The sequence below is a fragment of the Meleagris gallopavo genome, chromosome 17 (genome assembly GCF_000146605.3).
Source record: "Meleagris gallopavo isolate NT-WF06-2002-E0010 breed Aviagen turkey brand Nicholas breeding stock chromosome 17, Turkey_5.1, whole genome shotgun sequence".
Taxonomy (NCBI): domain Eukaryota; kingdom Metazoa; phylum Chordata; class Aves; order Galliformes; family Phasianidae; genus Meleagris; species Meleagris gallopavo.
In genome coordinates this window covers 552,982-578,936 of record NC_015027.2, presented here as the reverse complement: position 1 = coordinate 578,936, position 25,955 = coordinate 552,982, and the positions used below count along the sequence as shown (strand labels likewise).

Genomic DNA, 25,955 nt, shown 5'->3' with positions numbered 1-25,955 from the left:
TGTGTTTGTAGTAATTTTATTTACAAGTTACCACACGACACCTGTAGTACTACAGTTTTTATAACACCATTAGAAGTAAAATAAGTAACATCTAGAATAGGAGGCAGCAGAGAAAAATGTGCACAGAGAATGCAGAAAAGCTAATCAGTTATAATTAAAAGTAGGAATCGTTCTACACACTTTGAAAGCAAGGAGAAATATACAAGTTGAGAAGAGCAAGTTCTTCACCCCTGTTAGTTCTACAGCATTAAAACTTTTCTAACAGTGACATCTTGGTATGATGAACACTGCACACTAGCAGTCAAATGCAAGTGGTGGGAAGATAACTGTATCAATACCTTGTCCTTCTGAGGAAAAACAAAGCTTCCCTCCTGCAAAGGAAAGTTATCCAGGGCAGATTTCCTTGCAGAGCCAGTAGTGCAGAAACGCTATCAGGGGGTCAGGAAGGACAGAATTTAAGACTAGAGAGTTCCCATGCATTGCATATTGCCTGTGCGTTCTTATCTGGTCTTGAGTTAAGTAGTTGGTGAACAAAACCAGTTGCAGCATTCCCCAAGTCTTTTTACAGCGCCGTGATCTAATAAGGCTGGGTGTAGCTTAGCAGAATCCCAAAATCAAGCAGAGAAAAAAGCCCTTCTGCTCTCTTATAATCCTTGGCTCTAACGGTGCTGGTGCTGAGCCCGGGCCTTTCTCAAGAGGAAAAATGTGGAGGAGCAATTCCGGAGAAACTCTCCAGATCTAGATGCGTTCTGGTGATAAGACTCAGAAGAAAACAAGCTTATTGCAGCATCAGATGCAACTCTTTTCTGCTTCAAAGTACTGCAGCAGCTTCCAGAAAGCAAACAGGTATTACGCAGGACTTTTTCCCCCACAATACATCTCTAACAGCCTGGAACATCTGTCAGTGCACAAAATCCATGCTAGCAGCAACCATTGGGAAGACAATGAAAGTAAAAGCTGCACAGTAATAATTACTTCCACTACCAACTACGCACAGGATATATTGCTTTTGGTACAATGCCATTTATTGTTAGAAGAAAACCAGTGATTAAGTTGAGCACACATGAATTATGCAGACCTTTGCCATGCTGGAATAACAGCAAATTATACTTAGAGAAATGTCAAGTCAGCTGTAAAAACGACTTAACACGGTTCTCCCCAAATACCAAACTACCCTCAAAAACAAGCCTATGGATTAAATTGAGCTACAAAAGAATGTTTAAGAAATGACCACAATTTTATTTTTCTTTAATCCCCACCTTCTTCTGGAGCGTTGACGTATGCTGCACGAGAGCAAACAACACGTAGCTACAGTGACATCAACAACGTGATTTAAGCATTTCTGGATGTGTCAACTGGCCTGCAGAAGTTGGTTCCCCCCACATTTGTGGCATGCCTATCTGAAGAGCCTGCAGAAGTAAACACGTACCAAAACTAACAAAGCTTTTTAAGAACACAGAACACACAAAAATTCTTTAGTCTATAAACTTGAATCTAAGACGCCTCAACGACAAGATAGAATATTTGTAAGCTTTAAACACTTCTAGGAACAGGAAGGTTTGATAGTCAAAGATTTCTCCCCCGCTATTGAGATTAAAGCTGAGCTAGGAGAAGGCCTGACTTCAAACCTTCCCCGAGCTTTCAGCTCACTGGTGATATCATTGGTTCAGTTTCAAGCCAAAATTCTGAATATTCAGCATTTTTGCATTTGCAGATTTAAGGCAGAAAAGCATCTTCCGAGCAAGCTATGTGTCTTGGATGTTAAGATCGAAGTAGAAGGTGCATCTTAAGTCTCTTGATAATAGCAAATTTTTATTATTTTGTTATTTTTTAAACTCATGGCATCTCTTACAGCTTTGGGTTTCGCCTTTTTTTTTTTTTCTTGAAAAGCCTGAATTTTGATATAGTTTCAGTAGTGCAGAAGAATGCATCATAGCTGGGGAGAATGAAGTTCTCTGTTGTTATTTCTGGTTTTTGTATTCAAGGCATTAAAGCAGTAAGGTGGAATTAACAGATCGCTGCACTGGTGCAATCCCAGGCACTGGAACTGCATTAAAGGAACTGCTCTGCCTAGGCAAGTTTTCTCCCCAAAGCCAGCGGCTGGAGTGCAACCAGCAGCCCTTAAGTCAGCTGCCTGTAACCAGGGCCCAGCTCTGTGAAGTATGGCTGTGGCCTTACAGAGTAACTAAAAAAACCCAGAAATTTCTAAAAAGCAAACAAATGGAGAGTTGTGAGACCACAGGGAAGCTACAGCCATGCAAAATAAGGAGAAGAAAGAATAAAAACGTGACGCCAAGTCGGTCACAGCAGTCAAAGGACTGGGGAGAAAAACACCAACACGGAATGTATAAACCCTGAGGAAGAAAAGCATCACTGGAAGACAGAAACTCAGCGGGATCAAAGGTCAGCTCTGTGCAAGAAGCAGCGGAAGGAGGCAGAGAAGCACTTCAATCAAATAGCTGGCACAACTGGGAGTCCACACAAAGCCACAGAAAGACTCACAAGATACACAAAAGGATTCAACTCAGTATTTTTAGATGAGACAGCATGCTGGCCTTCCAGCATTCTCAAGACATTTCTTCCTTTTCTGGGGAATCAGAAAAATGCCCAAGGATTCCTTTTATCGTTCCTCATGCGCTAACAAGCCACTCCTGCACCAAGGGAAATGAACTAAAGGATCACGCATCGCTCTGCCAGAATCATTAATGGGGTGGAAAAGGGGAGAAACTGAAGAATGGCTGCATGCTGCAAGGAAGATGCGAGGACATTTCAGAGAAAGGGCAGGAGGTCCCAGTATTTACAAGGTATTCAAGGATTAAGAGTCAGAAGAGTTCAAACCAGGGTCTGCTGAATCTCAGGCTCAAGTTTCTAACAGCAACAAAGGACTCCCCACACCACACCTTACCCAATCCTATCGCTCCTTTCTCATCATTTCATCTGCTTTTTTATTGCCCCTCAGAAACGAACACACCATCACCAGACCGCATGCTGTGCTTCCAGCAGGAAGAGTCTCAGTGACCTGCCAGGTATTTTTGCTTACCTTTTCTGAGGATTCACATCAGTTTATGTAACAGGACCAGTAACCTGTTGTGCATCACCAGAACCACGTGAATCCCAAAGAAAGGTTTTTGGAACAGCTGAGACTTCAGCTTCACTTTGAATAAGAAGACAAAGAAAAAAATTGTCACGGTAGCAAGATGTACTGAAAAAGCAGGCAGAGTTCTGCAAAATACCTGAAGGAAAGCATTGGGTGTGAGTACCTTACAAAGCGGAACAGTAAAGGTTTCACAGAACAATTTTCAAATCTCAATTCCAAGATTAGCCCTCACATGAACACGGTGTGATGGAAGCTCAGCCCGGCAGGGCACTACGAGCATCGCCCACCTCTTGCAGCTGGCAGTGCTTAATGCTGCTCTGCAGGGAAGCCAAGAGCTCTTCGAATCACCGACATGACACCTACTGATGTGATGAAGATTTTAAGTCTTCTACAATTATCAAACATTCATTTTTTTTAAGCTTGTCAAGCAAATGTTACTTAGTAGAAAGTACAATGAAACACACAGAAGTGAGAACTTTTGTCTGCGGAGAAAATACTGGGCTTGTAGCTCTACAAAACCCAACAGCATCAAATCCACACGGCTCAAATCAACACGTGGAGCACGAGCTCCTCCAGCGCTGGCTATCAGCTCCACAGCACCCACCCTACCAGAGCCCATCCACGCAAGCACTAAGCCTGCACACAGACCCCACAGCTCATCTGCGCACTCCTTGGCTCCAAGGTCTCACAACCCATCGCCCTTCAAAGCTCACGGACAGGAAGGATCAGCATCCTATTCTGCTGGAACAAAGCAAATAAAAGCTAAGTGTTTTCCTACTAATCCTACTTAAACAAGTGCGACAAAAATACTGAGTCAAGCAGCAGCTTGTCAAATCCTCTGCTGGGACCAGATGCAGTTCAGTCAAACTTTGAAGTGACTCGCTGAAACACCACTGCCAAACCGCGCACTGCTGGGGGAACAGAGACAGACAAGGGCAGCTACAGTCGATGAAAAAGCAACGTGCATAACTGTATATATGGCAAAATTAAACTCTCAATATTCTGGAAAAAAAAATGCATACTGCTGTGAAGACCAGAGAGGGGATGGAGAGAGGAATTTCAACGAGCCAGCCGTTAGAGCCGTCACAGAGCTGTCAGTTACTGACAAGCACCTGTCAGTTTCAGGTCAGGCTCTTTATGTTGTCATACAAATACAGAAGTTTCTAGCTGCCATGATAAAATTACACCTTTTCTCAGTTCTTTGGCACAGCTGGACTTCAGACTGAAAAATATTCACGAAAATGCCATTACAAGGATGTCCGAGCGCGTTGTTCCCAGACACCTCAGAACACTGCAATCCTCGGCCTGAGAAGAACTTTTTCTCGTATCAAACTGAAAACATTTGCTCTCTAAGGACTGCTCAGGTACTTCTCGGCAGAACTTCCTGGGAAGTGGCTACAGCTATACTAATATTGAGTGAGCCAAAGCCGTCTCTGTGCCCAGCAGTTCACAACGTTGACTTCGTAACTTTCTTGCCACAAAGATGCAACTCTTTGCCCGTCCATAAACTTCATCTGCCATGTTTTGGATGACTCCAATTTCAAACTGGTATACTCATACACTGAAACAGACACACTGTGCATTCAAAAACATGGATGCAGGCTGCCTGCGACTGCTCCGTTCGGGCGACGCGCTTTTAGGCACGCCGATGTGACATGCATCACGGTTTGTAAAACAGCAGTCACTGTAAAGTGAAGTTTCAGTCATTCTACATATGCACAGTACTATGCTGATTTGGTAATACAGGGACACAATTTAATGATTTTCTTTGCATTTGTTTTTACAAGATTCAGATGCCAAAAACGAAACAGAACATTAATTACCTGATTTAAAGAAGAAAACCACGTACGTTTACAACATTAAAAGAATAAGACAAATATAAACCTTTGCTACTTACAACTGATCTATACAAATTAACCAAATCACAAATCTGTCACAATATAAATGTTTAATTGTTACAATGAATAAGAACATACAGAAAATGAAGTTTTAAAGGTTTTTTTTTAATATAAAATCTTCCTTTATTTTATTTTAAACTTACCATTAACTAAATTAGCTATGCAGGACATGTGGGGTACGTGACTAAGAAGGCACCAACAGTACAAAGCAAAGACAAAGCAGTTTGAGTATTTAAGAGTGCTCTACACTGATACAACACTAGAAAAGGCAACAATAGTAAGTAATCCAGCTGCAACCTTCAGACGTTTGTTCTAGATTTACAAAGGTAGTCCAACTTTTGCATTTCGTCCAATGCTTCCCCTAGCTTGATCACAGCACATGCTACACAAAACCAAGGTATGCTTCACTTTACTAATGTGCACTTTTCACTAATTTAGTGTCTTGATTTTAGTCATTAACTAAACCATTTTGAACCACAAACGCATTTAAAACTTAGTAAATGGACTGGTTGGATTTTTTGTTTAAACCACTGCATTTACAAAAATACTTCCCCTAAAACCTGGGATTGCTTGAAGACGTCGCTGTACAAATATAAAAGTACTATGCAAGGGACCAAATTCATGAGTACGTTGTGTGTACAGACCCATATTTATACCATATCACTGTGCTGTAACAACACAAATTCCTCCATAACCAAGGACTATAGAAACTACACTAACATAAGCAGATATATATTAATAAAGTTTAAATCTATAGTACAGCAAAGAACTTTGACATGGTATAAATATATCATAGCGTATCACAATGGGCTGCAACAAGTTTTTCTTTTTCCCCATTCTGCAAGGAAAGCCACGCTCAACTCCTTGGGTTGCATTTGGCCACTGCTGAGTCACGTCACCATCTGTGCTGCTGAAACCTCACAGAGCAGCACTGCTCAGCCCACGCAGGGCCTTGCACACCTCAGACTTGGTGCGTGTGACAGTGAGGAGGAAGATTCTGGGGAAGTCAGGATAGCAGAATAAGATGCTTTCTTTGCCAAAGCATCCAAGAGAAGTTTAAGTTTGCCTGTTTTTCTTCCGCAGTACAGTTGCAGTGTTTAGACAGTCAACTGTTTACATTCCTTATTCCCAAAACATCTTTACCATGAAATATATATTACTTCAAATACAAGTTTCAGGTCTCTGCTCTACATATACAAAAACTAGGTAAAAGAGGGGGGGGAGGGGGGAAAAGTAAAATGGAGCAATAGCCGACCTAACAGTGTTATAGGCACCTTCTTTTAAACATTTTCAGTATCTGACAAAAGAAAAAGTCACGCTTCTGCACTTGACAATATAACATTCAGCTTAACAACGTTCACTGCGTTCAGCAGAAGACTGATGGATGCAGTTATTGGTACCGATGGACTCCAACTTGGTTCAGTAAGGACAGCTAAGGAAGAAAGCCTGAAAGCACCACACGTTAGGTAAAGCAAACCCTTGGCTTGTCATTCTGAGAGAAGATAGCAAGGGTAAGTTTTCACCTCTCCAGAATCCCAAATTAAAGTATTAAGAAAAGAACTGGGAAAAGGATGAAATAAGCTGCAAAAATTCTTCCTTACTAAATTCGGATTGAGGTGTTACAAACTGATTTCAGTAACAGTCATCTTTCCAACCACGATTCCTGTAATGGTGACGATGGTACAAGTAGCAGAGATTCTAGAAATATTTCAGCTTCTCAAAACTGCGTGAAGAAAGCGTTTTGGTAAAGATGTGTAGAAACATCAGAAAAAATTTCTACACAAGTATCAACAGTCAAGTGCATAATTTCTATAGAAACTTTTTTTAGCACAGGCTCCATATCAGATTCCACGATCACTTGTGCAGTGTCCTGACTTTGCTCCTTTTGTTCCGCACAGTAGAGATGTACCACAGGAACTTCCTAACTGAAAATGCCCCTTAAAATGAACCATCGCTTATTAAAAATTAGTTTTGGTAGACTAAGACTCAAACTCAAAGAAAAAATCTGAAATGGAATCTTGTAAGCACCCTTGCCTATTGAAACCTAAGTTAATGGCTTTCTTTTTTTTTTTCTTTTTTTTCTTTTTTTTGAAAAGCAGACTAAGTGGAGTGAGGAAGCCTGGATTCATTAACCAGCAAGCATCCTTGTAATACTGCAGTAGCAACTGAATCTGATTTCCATTCAAACACATTACCCAAGAGGAAACCAAAAACTAATTCTTTATGTTAATGTGAAGATATAAGGTTTAAATTTATTTCCAGGAATTACAAGTGCATTTTGTTCATATTAGCAAGCAGTCTATACAATCCATTCTTCACTGCTGCCAAAATAAATTGAGAAGACAGCAGAGATATGAAAAGCTAAAAATAGAACTATTTTTCCTAAGTTATTTGTTGAATAGCATTTCAGTTGAACACAACTCAGAGGTAACAATAGATTTTTTTCTCTCAATCATAGGCATGTGGCACTTAAACAATCATCTTTGCACAGAAAGCTTTAACAGTCATGCGAGGGCACAGTAATCATTTTAAACAAGGCAAATTTCTCACCACAGAGAGCAGTGGGGAAAGAAAAGGAGGCACTGCACTGGAACATAACACCTAGTAAACTCCACATTATACAATTTCAGTAACAAATACTTGAAAAGATCATTAAAAGGTATACAATTTAAAACATTATTTAGTGCTAGCTTTGTTTGGTTGTCCTAACTCAGCATTATCAGAAAAGTTTGATAGTACTTGACAACAGAACAGTACTTTATGTCACGAGCTCATGGAGGCTTGATTACAAATCACCATAGTGTAGGTTGCAAGAAATGAACTTGAGATGCTGACATGCTGTAGGAGCAAAAGGAAATTCAAACTTTCTCATTTAAAGATGCAGTGTTCCTCTCTGCGAGAATTCTGAATGTCAGTGATAAGATTCAGATGTAAAACTACCAGTCCTCATTTGGAGCATTTCATTGGCATGAAGTATGCAGGCTGAGTTTACTAACATCATATTTTGGTTTCTCACTTACCACATTCGGATGCCTTCCACAAAGAAAAGCATTCACCATTAGGTCATCGTGCCATTATGTTCTTTGTTAATCTCCCCTCACACAGGGAATAAATAGGATGGCAAGCTGCCACTCATTCTCTTTGCACAAGCCTTATAAACACGACCACAAGGTATGAACTTTGGAAGTACTACCCCTCCCAGCATGGCTAAACTTAAAATGATCTCTTTTGAAAAAGGTAGGGAAAAAAAAGTACAAATTTTGTCAATGCATGGTAAAATGTTTCTTAGATGACTTCAATTCAGATGGGTTCCTATGTGGCTATTACACTGTATAGAATACCTGCATGTACAGCACAGGACACCCAAACAAGTGCATAAGCAAGATTAACACGAACACGACTTATGCTGTAATCCAGAGCATAATGGTAAAACCCCACTCACTGGATGCTAACCATTTCTATTTAAAAAGGAAGTGCAAAAAAAATCTGGGATGTCACTGACTTAAAGTGCCCTGAATAGTAGCTTTTCTAAAAAAAATGCCAGCGACTTCAGTAAAGTCAGAAAAACATAGTTCATGGTGTAAACTTCGCATCAGTTAATGAATTATCTTCTTGGATATTAATCCAGGAGTGAAAGGAACCACTGCATCTCTCAAACCAGAAAGCAAGCAGTTAAAACACGGCCAGCAGTAGGTGCACTTACAGTACAGTACTGCAACAGGTCAACAACGGGCATTACGCATAGGAGTGTCAATTACAATTCTTCAGGCTTAAAAGATTCATTGAAAGCATGAAAAGCCAAAACTACCAGGAACTGCCCTCCTGAATGGCTCAAAGGAGTTAGTGGATAAGCTGAGAGAGGCCACAAGACATGACCAACAGTAAAGAACTGGGAAGAGGAACAGCAACGTTTGAGCATGCCCAGTCCTTTAAGTCCTTGTCCTATAAAAAAAAAAAAAAAGCAGAGACATTTCAGTGAAGGAAATCTTAACATTGTCTTAACACATTTTCCTACTTCTACCTTTCTCCAAATGAGTGACCTACATTATTCGGTTATCTGAAGAACTGTTTTTTTTTTCCCACATTGCTTCATAATTCCAAAAGCTAGAGTCAAAAATGACAACGCAAAGAACACACTGAGAAGAGCCAGATAGCAAGGGGCTGCGGAGGAGAGCAGAAATATACAGAAGAGAGTTACTGTGCAGTCTGAGCCAACTGCTCAGGGCTGGCCTTCACTAGGATGTCAGCTACTTACGTTTGAATGCTGTGTTGTGGAATACCTAATAATTCTGACCACAAATTACTCATACAGTTCCTCGTGAATCATTACCTAGTTAAGTAAAATACTTAAATTTCAGAATGTTACTGGCCAAATCAACTCTTCATAGCAGCACTGAAAGGTAACATTTTTAGCAGATCAGAGCTTTCTCTTAGCGCTGGATCACTGACATCTGTACTCCTAACCCCTTAATCCCTAACACAACCTAGGGCAGGGGCAAGTAGCAGAGATGGTGATCTGTGATCTACCACAGTGTCAGCTATTGCTCTCCCTCCTTGATTCCACGGCCTTCATCTTACTCCAGTTAGACAATTTTCTTCCAGAATGTGCACACACTCCCAGTGCCCTCGTATAGAATTAGCTTTATACAACACAGGAGGGAAGCAGGCACCATCTGCCTTATTGTGGAATGTCCAACAGCATAAGGCTCAGATTTACCTAAATTCTAATTATTATAAGAGCTTCATATGTTAGCTAGTAAGTTCAATAAGCAAGATTCACTGTTCCCAAAAATCAAAATGACTTCAGTTGTAAGCTTTTATGTTCAATACGATCATTTAATATTCAAGCTAGTAACAAAAGGAGGAAAAACTATTTACAGTTTACTCAACTTTTTTTTCCTTCCTCTTTTCTTACCAAGTAATAGTTAAAAGAGACTAGAAGCATAAGCAATGCAGGAACAGAAATCCCATTTTTAGTCCAGAAGAATTATTGGTTATAGCAAAGCAGTAAAGTTCCTACATGCTGCCGCCACAGATGGCTCAGGGAAGTGCACAGGCTCAGAGTCAGAACTTTCTGCTGGAACTGTCAACCAGAGATTCTATTTGTGAACTGCTGATGGAGAATACCATGGAAATCATTTTTAAGGCCACAAAATAGGGCAACCTACATCGGGCAGTTCTCTTTGTATTTTCAGTTTCTTGTCCAGTTACAAAGCTTAGTTACTTAAAAACATTCATTCCACAAGTATTAGAGAAAATATACTGTTAATTATGTTACCAATTTTGTATGACACTACCAAGACTTGCAAGCCTCAAAGTACGTGAAGACAAGTTTATTGATTTGAAACAAAACACAGGCAGTGAATATCAGCAAATTCAAATTAAGCATGTTTAGATCTTCAAAGGACTAGCAAATGTAATCATAACTGATTTACAAACAGCTACACAGTTAATTACTCATACAATTATCTCAGAGGTACTTAGAATTGAAGTCTCACAGAAGATTCATGGTTCTGAGGTTTGGGGCTTTTTTTTTTTTTTTAGAGTAGTTCAAGAGATTTCTCCTCTGCACATTAAATTTAAGGAAGAGATTTTAAGGAGCATTTGAAGCCACATGACAAAATACTGTTATCTTCTATGAAGATCACTGACCCCTTGGAAAGTTGTGGTTTTTGTTTTTAAGATTTGCATTTCAGTAGCGTTCTCACCACTTTTATTGGAGAATAAAATCAAATGTAACCCTTATTCCTTAAATGCAACCTGAGAACCAGGTAAACATCTCAAGACCATTGCCCAGATTCTTTGCAGACAGTTCAGCGCTGCAATCTATGCTCATTTCTTCGGTAAGAGAACAGGACTGAGGTCAATCGAACAAGCAGAAAGTTGCACTTCAGCAGCTAGTTAGCAAGTCAACAGAAATTGTCAGCTATACATCTCACTAGCAGTAACCACTGAGTTCCAAAATTCTTCTGGTCAAATGATTTCTTATTGCTGTAACTTTACCTATGCACAATTTAAGATCGATATCCTGGCTGGAATCTAGCAGTTTCCTCAAAAATCAGTTCTTTCAGCTTTTCCTTCGGCAAGTCATCCAATTCCATATCAAACTTGAAGGGTGCTTCAGCTACAGGCTTGATAAAATTAAAGAAAAAAGGTAATAATTCATCTTTTTTAAACTATTATTGTTCAGTTGAAATTAACGGAGATCCTGAATGGGAAAAAACATCTAAAAGCCTGTTCACAGAAACATGCAGTGTTTTGCAGTCTATGAGGAACAACTCATTCAATTAGTTCCTTATATGCTTCATATATTAGTTGAAAAAATTTCAAATGACAGTCAAATGCAAAACAAAGCATAATATTTAACAACAGCTTATATCTCAGTAACTACCTGAACAAAAATCTGAAACATCAGATTTCTCAGAATAAATCTATCCCTCAAGGAAAACCTGCATTTTTCCTCCTCCCCTCCTCTACAAGTAACCTGAAATCTCATCAGTATTATATCAACTCCAGTAAGCTCAGTTTTGGGGGCTTTTAAAGCACAACACAATGGTAAGTTCTGTTACCTCTCCTGCCTCACCTCAGCCACTATGAAACAAAACCACAGTGAACTGAGAAATTCCATTTTCAGAATAGTACTCCTTAGCATATATTTATTTTTGTGTTGTGCCTCCAAAATGTAGCACTGGATCAAAACAAAAGCAGGACATTAATTTCAAAGATTGAAGTTAATCAGACTGATTTTTTTCCACTTATTTTTATTAAACAAACATTTAAACAAATTCTTTATATCCCTAAATACAAGCAAGACTTCTCGGTCTGTAAGGGCCACTTACTACAAGTTACTGCTTGTAAAGAGCAAGAGAACAGCAACCTTCTTGATCCTCTTAGGCCTGTGATATAAAGTGTAATCCACCTCTTAAAAGTTTAAACTTTGCAACAAAAGTTTACAATTTCTCAAAAGATGCCTATAAAGTAGCAGCATTATTTTCAGATGTAAAGAGCACATACAGCTCTTCAACTGCTTGCTACGAGTCTCCATTTGGAACACTTGAGGTGTTGGCAAGGCTCGAAATACTACTCTAAATTTCCACTGGGAAGCAGAATATACATTTCTAACCACGTTGGTAAAATGACATCATCCACTCTTCATTCCACAAGTAGAAACATTGTCCATAAACTAATGAAGAAAATAACACATTGTATCACTTTATCAACAAGATTCACATTTTAACAATGTCTTTACCTCATCACTTGGATCATAATACTGTTCCAGATATGGATGGGCTAAAGCTTGTTCCACTTCAATTCGCTTGTGAGGATTAAAGGTCAACATTTTATCCAACAAATCAAGTGCTAAGATGAAAAAACAAGCAAATAAGAGCTTAATACACACTTCAAATGGCAAAGTACAATAAATGCTACTGATATTACACACGAAAAACAAGCTTCCCTAAGTGCTAATTCTCATTTACAGCAGTAGCAGCAACGGAAACAGCAAAATGCTTCCTCTGAGTTGGGCAGTGTGTCTTTTTTTGTCCATCTTATCAGCATTCCTAAATTACAGTTTCCTTCGGCCTGCTCTGGTACATTTTAAGAACAAGTATAGAAAAACATACACCCTTTGGAAGGCCTGTTTTCAGACCTAGAAACCCCTTGCTTTCTCCATGCCAAAGCACGTTGTGCACACTGAAACGATGGCAAAGAGCTTTCTGAAAACCTGTTCTGTTAAAGCTGCTCTGAAGGTTTAGATGGAAAAAGGTTACGAAGTCACACTGACTGCATGTTCCCCAGCAGCTAAGCACATGAGCTTCACTGCCATTTAAGCTGTCAAAAACCCCAGTAAAGATTTCTCACACTGACAAGCACAGTTACAAAAACAGAATAAATCACGCTGTTTCCCTCAATAAGGATGATCAGCTCTACTGTTTCAGCTGCAGAAATCAGCTTTTTCATGACACTTCAGTACCTGATCATATTGACTGAAAACGAATTATTTCATCAGCTCAGGTGACATGCACTGTGTCAGAGCAAGTATGAGAGCTGTGCTGTGCATACAGCAATCCTTGAACCACACAAAGTAGAAGCTAGAAGGAAATACCAGTGATGTAACAAAACAAACTGTGAACGTCCAATGCCAACGCTGCATATCTGACTGAACTACACTTTCTAAGACAACAACAACAGCTGGGATTCCCATCTTTTACAAAGAAGCTAAAGACCATAACGCAATTTTTGACTTGTTTAGAATGAGAGAAGAGTTTCATGCTGGTTTATAATCTCACACCTGACTGATATAGGTGTTCTAATGGACCCTGATGTTCTTATTCCAACTCAGATAAATTCTATATAGTGGGTCTACAAAGCGGTTCTAAAAAATATCCCGTTCTGCCACTGATTTTGGTGCTCATTTCCACTTTTGAAAATCTGATACAACGTAATAGAGCATAAAATACCTTTGGGGTCAGCGTTCGGAAACAGCCTGTTCCATGGTACCTTATTTTTGTGTGGTAGGGAAAGCAAATAGTTTCTGGCTTTTAAATTTATTATACAGTTCAAATCTTCTTGGGAAGGGGATCCAAGTATACCTATAAAAATAAAAACACAAACAGTACTGCATTCCTATGAAAGTCACATTATAGCAGTCACATCATGTTTCCTAAAAGCCAACATTAAAAGTGCTGCAAAGAAGAATCCACACCACGTGTTCTAAGAGCAATGAATACCACAGAATGTTTAGCAACCCTTACTATTAAACTGTTGGTTATTTGTTTTCTCATAAATAAACAGATGCATTTGAGTTTTCCAATTAGCAGCATTTTGTTTATAAGATCTGATTGATATAAGTTTACCTACAGAAACTTTTACAAATGGACTTAGACATTTTGGTATGTGAGCTTCTTTGTTTATTAATTTTTCTAAAACATCTCTGCTGATACAATAAATAAACACCCTCCAAGTCAATTATTTACTCCATAAATCACTACAGAAATAACTACAGGGAACACAAAATGCATCTACAGATCCTTAAATTATATGTTCTTGAAGACAATTCATACATACATTACCATGGATTAGACTAAAGGACAATATATACACTAAAGTAACTGAAAGATTAAAAGAAAAAAAATGGCTGACCCAGATTGGTAGAAAAGATGAAGAGAAGTGGATGGATGAGGAAATGTTATTATGTAAAACTTACCAAGGATATGGTTAAGTTGGTCAAGGTAGTGTTTTCCTGGAAAGATGGGTCTGTTGGAGAGCATCTCTGCCAGAATGCAGCCTACTGACCAGATGTCAATAGACTTGGTGTAACCCTGCAAGAAAAGCAAAACAAAACCCACCATTTTTAATCAAATATATTTTTGCATAACTGCAGTAACACATTACTTTAGTACAAATGCACTGAAACTGTTTAAATGTGTCGTGCCTGTTCATGCTGTTCAATTTTTCTGGTATGTAATAATTAAGAACTGTAGATCAAAAATACTACTTCAAATGAGTAGCAAAACCTGAAATACGCAAGGTACACTCTTCCAAAGGGATTCAGTAAGGTTAGCTGTACATGACCAACCATATGTTTGTGAGGCTTCCTAATTCTATAGCCAATTTACATCAGCAGATTTCATTAACAGGCCTTACACTAACTTGGACTCTTAGAAGTTCAGAGCATCAAGGTTACTGAGGTTCCCAGCATTATGCTGAACACGTGAGCAGCAGGAAAAAGCCACACATAGGTCAGTAAGAAACCTTCATCACCAAGGGAGTGAAAGGGCAACACAGATTGTTGGTTAGCTGATCTGTAAACACAGTAGGAAAGTAAGAAGTAAACATGATGTGAGAAGGCCAAATGCTGCGATAAGAAGAATGGAACAAACAACATCTCCAGGTGAGTAACTTGCGTTATACACTTTGGAATCTAAGCCTTTTCTTAGGCATCCACCCTGGTGCCTGGGTAATACACAGGCAACTCTACCTCAAGAACTACTGGCCTCACAGATGCCCTCGCCTTACCCTCCCATAGCCTGCTGCCTGCTGCTCCCCCTCCCACCAGCAAGGAGCTCGCACAAAAGCAAGTGATTGCTGAATCCACCACCCGCTCAGCACCAGCTTCTCAGCATCCCATCACTGACTGCTTGTTTTCTACACACCAGTTCTGAAAGAAATCAGGTTATTGACCAGGAACATCATACACTGTGCACCTCCTGAGAAATACATGAGATATCTTCTTGTAAAAGCTGCCGATAATCCAGAAATAAAGGTAAGCTGCCCTATGCTTACAGCCGCAATGGAAGCTTAAAATATAAGGAGCCTAAAAACTCAACTAAGCAGATAATTATTTTCTACATGCACATTGCTGCAATCAATCAATCAATCAATAAAATCAAACTGAACAGCCATTGAAGCAGTTTTCCTACAAAGCCTTTGAGGAATACAGAATACAGAGCTGTCACACTGACACTACCAAGCGTACCGCTGTGGTAACTTCTGCAAAGGCTCTGGAGGTCACCCGTTGCATCATACAGAAAACAGACTGACTAACACTAAGGCAACACTTGCAAACCTTCTTGAATACACTGAAGTGCCCTCATCACCAGCATTTCTGTCTTGCTCTACAAAACAGAGCATCTGACAGAATAAAGTCTCGTGAATGGCAAGAGATGAGGCATATGGGGAACTCAAGCACACCTCTACTCAGCTGTAGTATCCAATAATTGTACCTGAAATCCCAAATTTACTGCAAACCAACAGTTATGTTGTAAATCCATTTCTCTGTTCCCTCAACATTATACATGAGCTCCAATTGTAAAAAAACAAACAATCCAGAGGGAGCAGGAGAAAGGAGAAAAATTTGGTGCTCACAAGTGAATAATCAGCAACAGAAGCACCACAGCAGCACCCTGCAGTTCCTACCTTAGAATTCAGCATGATTTCAGGAGCCCTGTACCAACGCGTGGCCACATACTCTGTCAGGAATCCTGTGTGATCATGGTCAGGATCTGCAACACGAGCCAGTCCGAAGTCACAAATCTGGTTTTAAATTAAAAAGAAAAAAAAAAAAGAACAAGTATATCAGACATACATACATACAGCTCCCATACTGCAATATTTCTAAGTCACCCCACCTACGATGTTACACTTACAAAGACAGTGATGCTAGCACATACTTCCAGAAATAAATTATCTCACAAAGGTTGGAAAAAATATTTGGAACTCAAATACAAAAAGGCTATTTGGATAAGGCCCCAAACAGGTCAAGGAGAACAAGTAGTCTGAATAGCTTGAGGGAAAACATTTCTGGCATACAGTTTATGCTCTGCTATGGGCTCATTTTACCTTGTATCTGCCAGGAAGGGGGTAAAGCATACTGCTCCAACTTATTTGAATTTTACAAAAAAAAAAAAAGAAGAAGAGATTAAGCTCTCCAACAACAAAAAGAATTAACGACCAACACATTTGAAGAACAGTTCAAAACTCCATTTTACAAAAGTACCATTACAACAGTGTCTATCTGCAAAAAAAAAAAAAAGCATCATGAAATAATGGTGTACCGGAGAGATTACAAGCTGCTGAAGGAAGCATGAGCACAAAAACCCACAAGAGAACATTTCTCAATCTTATGCCAGGAAAATAATTTTATCTAATCATGAAAAAAAAATCATCTCTGATGTACACTAGTGATATGGGCAAAAAGGAGAAAGTGTTTTTATCCACTCTGATAAGGAGGCTCCATGGCTTTCAGAGCCATTTACTGTCCTTTCTCCAAAAAGAAAATAAGGAAACTAGAAACGTGAATAAACAGCAGCTCTCTGTCACAATGCCATTAAAGAACAATTAACAGCGTTAACACTTAAGAGGAACAAAATTTCTATTTTCATTCCCCTGAAAGCATGACTTAAAGCTGTTCATTTTCATGGGACACTGTTTTGAATTTAAGTGCAATGATCACTTTGTAAGCATGCACGTGTGCATAACAGAGACTGGCAGAACAGCCCTAGAAGAAACAAGTCAGCACAAATCAGTGCTCACCAGACAAGGCCCAACACACACTTTCTTTTCAATTCCATTGTTTACACTTCAGATGTGGTAATAACACAACACCACAGTTCCCTTTAGGTTAAGAAAAAGCATCTGCTCTGTCATACAGACTACCACATTCTGCACTAGGAAAGCACACATTGCAGAAGCGTGCTCTTTTTAATACCCAAGAAAGAAATCAGAGCAATATTTACTGAGCTCATACGCTGCCGCCCAGCAAACTTAATTTACTTTTTATGAGCATCTTACTTGTCCTAAAACACTTCTTTCTTTAACTGCACACACACAGCTACGCTCAAACTTTTCCTTCCTGCTTCTACTACAGATTTTATTCCATTTCTTTCATGAAGGGGTTAATGCCTTGAGGAACGCTGATGTGACAACAGCTGCTGCAGTCCCACGGCAAGAGGCAGAGCGACTCGTCCAGCAGGATGCGTTGGGAAAGGCAGACAAGGAGCAGTGGGAATACAGAGCAAACTAATGGAGCGGTCAGCATTTGGAATGGACCAGTGTATAGAGCACCTAGGCAGCAAAGATTTTTCTCGGAATTCTGACAAACTTGTATGGCCAGCAGCCGGTCCACATTCTGCAGAGGGTCAGTTGTTACCACTGTGTTCTTTAATTAGCATGTTAGAACCACTATAAAAAAAATCAGTGTAATTAGTGGGGACAACAGCACGTAACAGAACAGTTGTACCAATCAGATCAAAGCCGTGTACACTCCAATCTCATTCCATGAGTAGCCAACAGTAAATACTTGGAAGTACTTGATGTGTACAAGGAAACACGCTCCCACGGCTTTCTGCAAGTCTCTCATTTTCCACGCACTTACCACCATGGAATTCTAAACCAGAGGTAGCATTCAAAACCTTTTTCTTCTGGTTACCTGCTTGGTGTGTAAGTCACACTACCTTAATATCTACTCTATGTATCAATTTCCACACCTTAAAAAAGCTGAACGTTAACTACTACATCCATTCACTTTGAGCATGCCAGCTGCTCCTTTCATTTGCCCCATCCAGTTTTCATTTTCAATAGCTAAGGACAGTAGTAGTTCATTACCTCTCCTTGCCACTAAGAACCTCATCCATTTCTATTGCGTTCATTCTTTACTCAAGCAGTATCTTCCAGATGGGAAGACCTAGGCTAAACACAGCTCTTCTTCATTTGGGTAGGAGCACCTTGAAATCCTGGTCACCTCTTTTTGAAAGACCATGACAGGGAGAAGCGTGACAGTTACAATCACACAGGAGCAGAAACTTACAGCAAGGTGTGATTTCTGTTTTGTTCTTCATTTCTGTTCTCATTTTCACATTTAATTTGCTTTACTGAATGCCACTAAACAACAAGGTAACATTTTCCAAGAACTGTCACAGCTCTAAGATCATCTATCTGCAGTATTAATTCATAAAGAACCCATGACTGAAAACATAAATTAGCAATGCTCTCTCCCCAGTTGATGGCTTTGCTTCCAATCAGCACTGACTTTAACGTATCATTTTGGTTGTCTGCTATTATGAAGCTCTTTTCCAACTCAGAATGATTAACAGTTTTAATACAGGGATTCAAGACTTGAAATACACACAACTGTCAGTTTACCTTCCAAGTAAACACAACTGTGTTTCAGATTGGTATTTTCACCAGCTTTTAAAGAGGCTGTTTCAAAGCCAGCCTCCAGATGGAAACAGCGATGCATTCATTAGAACAGTGTAACAGAGCACAGTTCTCAAACATCATTTTACGAAAATTAATAATGATTTGGCAACCTTTCCACAACAAAAATCACATTAATCCCCAATAACACTATCACATTCACAGTTGTTCACAGTTATAACAGATTATATAGTTGATGAAGACCATAGGAGCAAAATTTTTAAGAAATTTCCACTAACCTTGAGATCACAAGTGGTATTGAGCAGCAAATTCGAAGGTTTGAGGTCACGATGAAGCACATTGGCAGAATGGATATATTTTAACCCTCTCAGAATCTGGTAAAGGAAATAACAAATGTGGTCGTTGCTGAGGTGTTGAGTCTTTAAGAGCTTGTAAAGATCTGTTTCCATAAGGTCTTGCACAATGTATCTGTAAGGAATCAGATGTAAGGCAGCAAAACAAAGCTGGTGGCATGTTAGATATCAACATACAGTACCAAATGAAACTTCTAAAACCATTTTTTTCTTTTCTTTATTTGCTTCACAACAATTGGAACTATTTGGTTGATTCTTGCTTTAAAGACTTTGGATCAAATCAATCCTGATACATGATAGAGACCCTCAGAGAATTAAGAGGCATCAGAAAGTGGTCCCCTCAAGATAATCAAACTATCTCCTCATATTAGAGACTGATCTTTATTGGAATCTTATGGAGACTAGCATTCTATGCTGCTTGCCAAGAAATACAAGTTGTTTTCATTTCATGAGTAATAAGCTGAGATATTAGCTTCCTGCTGCACAAACACTTCAAGGTGAAAAATCCAATCACTTCCGATCAGTCTCTGCCACTTCCAAAATGTTCTCCTTTACTCCACGTTTATCATACTATATTGGTAAGCAAAGACTGTGCTCAAATTAAATTCTAGTGTCTTTCACCACATTATTCTTTCCCAAGACTGAAATTAACATAAAAAGGTTTAATTCTGCTTTGACAAAAATGAATTGAGCCAAAATTTCCTTTCCTTTAATTCAACTCAGCCCCAGAACTCTCAAAGTGTAGTTCTGTGACAGTTTTCCACCAAAATACAACTAAAAAACTAACAAATCCACAACCCCAAACACCAGCCACTACCTCTGCCATATCAGCTGGGCATTTCCATCCCTTCCTTTGCATGCTCCGATCACACCACACAACCAGGACATCTTTTTAAGAGCACACACCTACAGCACCCAGTGGCCAAAGAAATGCAACCTCAGAATCCCACGGAAGACTGAACTCAAAGAGCACACTGCTAATTAGTGAAGTGAGAACATTTGACCTAGATTCAATTCAACGCCTTGTGCTTTTAAACAGGCAGACATCTGTGAAAATCTGTGAAGCCAATAGGAAACAATATATACAGACTTAGTGAAATGATGTGAGTTGACTCCAAACTAAGGTTGGCATCACAGGCAGAACCTCTCAGCTGTGACAGCCTTGATATGTTAGACAGACACATGAAGCCAACAGTGAGTACACGTTTACCAGCTCATGTGTAGTTTCAGACTTCATATATGCAAGAAGCACTGCAAGGCTAGAGTGAGAGTGGGGGGATGTTTGGCCTCGTTTATCCCCTGCCCCAAATGTATCCTTTCCATTCTTTAGGAAAATCTTACACAGTTACCTCGGAGCTTTACCATTCCATTTTCTCCTTGAAGCAATCTGACAGTTGTAACAAAGGCTCTGCATAAAGTGATTGTAGTTCAAAGACTGACTGGACTAAATGTACATTGAGTTCTTTGCCTTGGAATTTTTTTTTTTTTTAAATATGGAGAGAAAAAAAGCCTCACACTTATCTAGGAATCAAATCTATCAACCAATGCATCTACAAATCCATCAAATACTATGAACTTCCATTCCAGTTTAAAGTAATAAAAGCCAGCTTTTATTAAAATTTGGTAAGGATAAGGATGAAGAGGGATCTAATGAAAACAGAGAAGAAGGTATCAATCACTAAGCATAACAGATTTTGAAAGGATACACATCTTTCATTTGTTCAATAGTTGGAGCTCTGATAATATCATTTATTCCGATAATATTCTCATGCCTGAAGCGCAGTAAGATCTTTATCTCTCTCAGAGTTCTCTGGCAGTATGTCTGATGCTCAAAAGGACTGATTTTCTTTATAGCAACTCGAACTTTGTTGACGTTATCGTAGGCAGAACTAGAACAGAATCAATAATTCGTGTTAAAAGTTAAAATTCATTCATTCAATTCAGAAAGCAAGAATGTTAATTCTACCGAACGCAAGGACTGCTCACTTGTTTTTACATTTATTTTTATCAAATGAAGAAGACAGTAACAAGTATCTTTTAATTTGATGACAGCGCAACAATATTTTTTCTGTCCTTCAACTTATTTGGGTACCTACAAGTCATGACCTTTGGCAGTCAACTTTCAGCCTGCTGAATCCCAAGTACCTGAACAAAGACAGACACATTCACCTCCTTCACTGCCCCGTGGAAAAATTGTTTGACTCTTTTCCTGTATACTGTGATCAAGAACAAATTTTAGACAAGAAATGGGTTAATCCTGGGTTAACCCATTCACTTCGGAAAAAGCTCTCTGAAGCCATCTTTCAAGCAGCAGAATCCTACACCATGTCTCACACCTCCCCTGAACTGCATTTTCTGCACCTCCATGAACATGGGAATGGGGAACTTGAAGACACCTCTCCCATTTCAATTCCAAAGACAACAGAGGTCCAGAAAATAAAATACTCGCACGAAGGGAAGCAAGGAGCAGCCCTGCAGCAGCACTGATGGTGCGCACTGAGGCCACACTTAGGGCACACTGAGGTAAGAAGTGCAGGGCAGCACTCAGAGCTACACCAACACAGCAGCTCAGGCCTCCTGCTCAGAATGCCCACCACTCACCAGGAACGTCACCGCCCCAGCCCAGCAGCGAGGCTCTGCAGAAGGCGCAGCCTGGAGTCATTACTGAGCAAAAAGGCTACGAATGGTTACAAGGCTATTCTAGCATCTTCTTTAAGGTCTTGTTTATACGAATGGCAAAGCATCTCATTACGATAATTTCTCTTTAATTACATTACCATATGCTTTTAATATAATTAGAAGTTAAATGCTCATGATTTTTAATATATAAAGATCTCTTGTTCCTTTCAGATTTCTTTTTATTCACTACTTTAGAATTCTTAAAAAATACTTATCAAGCTTATACTTAGACATTTATTGGTCTCAGCCATTTCACATGAAAATACAGCCATGCTGCCAGCTAACCACGCTTTTCATCCTACGGATTTTTTACCATCAAATCCCAGGACGTTCCTTCTTGGCCTTACATAGCATCTGGCAAGCGGGTGAGCCGGAACGAAATACGAAAACCCAATCAGAAGAGGACTGAAAGGAACTCTGATGTCTGGCTCCTTCGAGGTTCTTCTACCACAAAGCACATTTATGGTGCAATAACATGTCTTTGAGACAGCACTGTACCTTCAGTATGCAAAAACATTTACATTTCTCACTTTTATTACCAAAAATGATATAGAATTTATGCTGCTAGTAAATTCATGTAGCTCATACACATGCAGTGACATCCCTTTTACTGCCCTCCCCCCACAGAATCACTTTGATCTGCTTAGACCTGTAACTCATCTATAAGCACAGACGAAACACAAATGTTACATGCCTCTGGAAACAGCGAACTCCAGTGCTTCATGAAGTGCTCTGAAATTCCATGCAGTAAGCATTCATAACACCTGCTGTTAGTACACAGTACATCAGCAGCCCTCAAGTCCCAAACCAAACAATAACAAAATGCCACCTCCCTAATGGCAGCTCTCTGGGCTGCTCGGGACGCCCCCCCAGGTGTTTCCAGTAGGCCAGAACAGGAAGTCACCAGCACAAAACAAAGCTAGAAATTCTTAAGCATGAACAGCCTGCACTTGGGAATGAAATAAAGGAATCTTAGAGATCACTTTATTGTTTTAAATAAGCTTATTCTCTTCTTTGCATTGACTGAAGCCTATTTTGCTCTCACAATGAAGAACCATATGTATCAGCCAGGAGCAGCTATGACAAGTAGAACAAGGCAAAATGCCCAACGTGTACAACTTGATGCTGCTTAAATAAAGCCTTAATCTCTTGCAGTGCTGGATGTCTGTCTACGTTGTTGATTCTCACATAAAGGTGGGTCACGAAGGCCCCGAAGATGCTGATGTTAAAAGACAAAGAAGGCAGGTTAGGCCACTAACAGCTTCAATCTCTTCCCTGTAATTTAGGCAGAAGACCGGGTCCCTATCCATGAAAGGTACCCAGGAGACTGAATTCAGCAGAACTGAAGTCACGTGTTCCCACTCACACACGTGCTACAACCGCACCCATATTCAGCCTATGAGATTACATGCTGCTTCATAATGTCATGACACAGGAATCACTGCACACTAAGATAACTGAGTACTCTGCAAGCCAGACCCAACCACAGCCCCTCCTACTCCTCACAATCCTTTACCATCAGTGCTGCTCCCCAGAGCAGCTGAAGGAATACAGAACACATTGCTCGGAGTCCGTTGGCAGTGACAGGAAATGCAAATCCAAAACCCCTGTGCAAAAACTCACTGCAGTTAATGAACAGCTTGCTTACCACCTAACACAGGATTCACCTTGATCAGCCTTAGCCAGAATTAGAGATCTAATCTTTTGACAAATAATTGCCTGGGCTCCCCCTACAGTTCAAGAAGAAATAGCTTCACATATACATCCCAAAGCACATCCTTAATTTAGATAATCCACATTCTGGAAGTGCTGTCCCACTGTGCACAGCCTAACCGGGCTCTGCTGGATCTTGTTAAGTGTTGTTATTTTCACTGAAGCAGCCAACCAGCACTGCCTCCCAGAGCCAAGAACCTGCTGGCTTTTGAGAGATCCATGAACTGGGAATACCAGTTCCCATACCAGTAATTTTCTAAGTGCCAATCCATAGCTTCTAGTTTATAGCCCTTAACATATACCCACCGCTGCACATGGCGCCCTACGGGCTCTGGGTTACCCCCATGATGGTGCATCTCATTACCAGCACTACGTATTCAAGAGGAAGGATTTATACCCATCATGATGTGCGGCTTCACCAGCTGATGGAACCACAGCTGTGAATGCTATTTATCTGTAATGTGATAAAATTAAACAGATTTTGCAACAGCCCAACTCCAGCATATACATTATTACTATTTCAAGCTGCAGCTACCATCCTGTGACAACCTACAGCAGCACCATTAGCCAGATCCTTTCCAGACACCACGTACGAACCAATACAAGCCCTGGCGCTACCGTTTATCATTCCCAGTATTAAGGTAATACATTTAAGGTAAATATATGACAAAGTTTTGACTAAACAGAACATCCCACACAGCAGCACAAAGCAAACAGACGAGCACGTATGGCCCAGGGAGCCGCGCCGTGCTGCCCTGAGCCGGCCTTGACGGCTGCACAGCCCGGGCACTGCGGTCCAACCCAGGGCAGGGCTGCCTCTGGCCGCAAACCAACTGCGATGAGCAGCAGGCGTGCAGCCCCCCTGCATTAACGCCTTCCCAGGGCAGGAAAGCTTTTCACCACGCAGTACAGGACGAGCACCAAAGCTCAGCCCCTACCACAGAGGCTGCCGCACACTCTCCCACCCATTTCTTCACACGTTTCATTTTGGAGCTGGAACAAGTGAGAGCACGCCGCAGCTGCTGGAGAAAGGAGCCAGCTCCTGGCCGCAGCCACATCCCACAGAGAGCTGCTGCTTCACGCAGATGCAGACAAACAACCGCCTCCTCTGCCGCCCCTCAGCCGCACTGTGGGGTCAGCGGCCCGATGCCGTCCTGCAGCCACTCGCAGCACTCGGAGGTACAAAGCGCTGCGGGCCGACGCCACGATTACAACTCAGAACTGACTACTGAGAACTCAGAACTGACCCATCTGAAGTTTAAAAGGGATGTTTTGTCAGCAGCTTCGCGTTGCTGTGGAAACAAGATTCCGAGGGCACAGTCAGAGATAATCGCCCTGAAATACTGACTAATGCGGCCTGCAGTCTGGAGAAAAAAGCATGGCTCCCAGAGCAGCTGATCTGGGAAGACCTTCAACCTCTTCGCTCAGCCTGCATTTAGCTCAACTGCAGATATTTCCACAGCGTGCTGACATTTATCACGTTACAATGCAAATAACTTGAACTTATCTTTTATGTAAAATAACACTACTGCGATACAGTTGGCCAACCAGGTTGGGAGCATCTGCAGAACACTTTCCTAAGAGCAAAGACTCGAGGAAGGGACAAAGTAGGCAGTTTCAGATTCGATGACATCCAGCTGTGTCATTTTCTAACACTGGATGTACTCTCATCCCCCAGCTGTGAACAATTAGGGGTAACAGAAGTCTTTGGTACCTTGTTCCACTTATTCCTAACATTTCTTAAGATAAATAAGCATAGTATTCATTCGCGCACCAGTACTAACCTTGAGAATCAACCTACTTTTAAAAGAAACATGCATATTTACATTAAGGCATATTCCCCTCATTTTAATGGGCCTCAACCTACAAAAACACAACTCCTGGAGCAGCTGAAAGCAGAGAGCTGCTTCTATTTTAGATTTATGAAAAATTAAAAATAAGAAATCCCACCCTCCAATCTCCAGCTGCTTTTCAAACCACACAGAGATCCCAGGCTGTAAGAACACGGCTTCTTCTTCGTGCCACACATGAGGACAGAAGACCAACACGTACCTCTGAGTCCTGAGCCACCTGTGGCACAATGCAGGCACTCCCTGCAGGGAAGCAGGCAGGAGTGCGATGCAAGGAACACGCAGCGGGCCCTTCTCAGAGCAGCCTCCACTCTTGTGACTGCTGAACGCCCCATCACCTGTGCTCAGAGACCCGCCCCAAGTCATGCAGTACAAGATGAGCTCACATTTACCTTACGTCATCTTTTTCTCAAGGAAAGCCAAAGAACACACATAGCAGCACACAGCCATCAGCACCGCCTATTTCTCTCTATTTCCTTACATCTCATGCTACAAAACTGACAGCAGAAGAGTAAGCAACAAGAGAATGTTACAGTTGCTAAGTGGCGCATGCAACTCAATTCCCAGCATGTGAATTTGGGTCTGCCTCAAAGTTCCTAACAGCACACTACTTGAGAATTCACTTCCACTGAACAGCTTTCCATTTGACTGGATCTGATGCCACCAGGTAGATTTATTGCATCTAGGCCAAGAAAACACAAATCTGTTA

The 25,955-nt window shown here is 40.6% G+C and overlaps 1 protein-coding gene across 1 annotated transcript; it reads right to left on the bottom strand.

Annotated features, from left to right (window-relative positions):
• Positions 1–781: 781 nt before the first annotated feature.
• MAPK1 (mitogen-activated protein kinase 1) lies at positions 782–25,627 on the bottom strand. Its single transcript, XM_010719963.3, has 9 exons — positions 25,449–25,627; positions 20,711–20,893; positions 18,930–19,119; positions 15,913–16,029; positions 14,201–14,315; positions 13,455–13,586; positions 12,245–12,354; positions 10,999–11,126; positions 782–8,937 (listed from the first exon to the last, which is right to left on the bottom strand). The coding sequence occupies exons 1-8, from the start codon at positions 25,610–25,612 to the stop codon at positions 11,010–11,012; spliced, it is 1,128 nt and encodes a 375-aa protein (XP_010718265.1). The 5' UTR covers positions 25,613–25,627; the 3' UTR covers positions 782–8,937; positions 10,999–11,009.
• Between the last annotated feature and the right edge of the window lie 328 nt (positions 25,628–25,955).

Coding starts and splice junctions, on each gene's coding strand:
- MAPK1 (XM_010719963.3), bottom strand. CDS start 25,612: ATGACTTGGGGCGGGTCTCTGAGCACAGGTGATGGGGCGTTCAGCAGT. Junction 14,316..15,912: donor AAATCATGCTGAATTCTAAG/GTAGGAACTGCA, acceptor CTTTTCTTGCAG/GGTTACACCAAGTCTATTGA. Junction 11,127..12,244: donor ATTATGATCCAAGTGATGAG/GTAAAGACATTG, acceptor AATTTTATCAAG/CCTGTAGCTGAAGCACCCTT.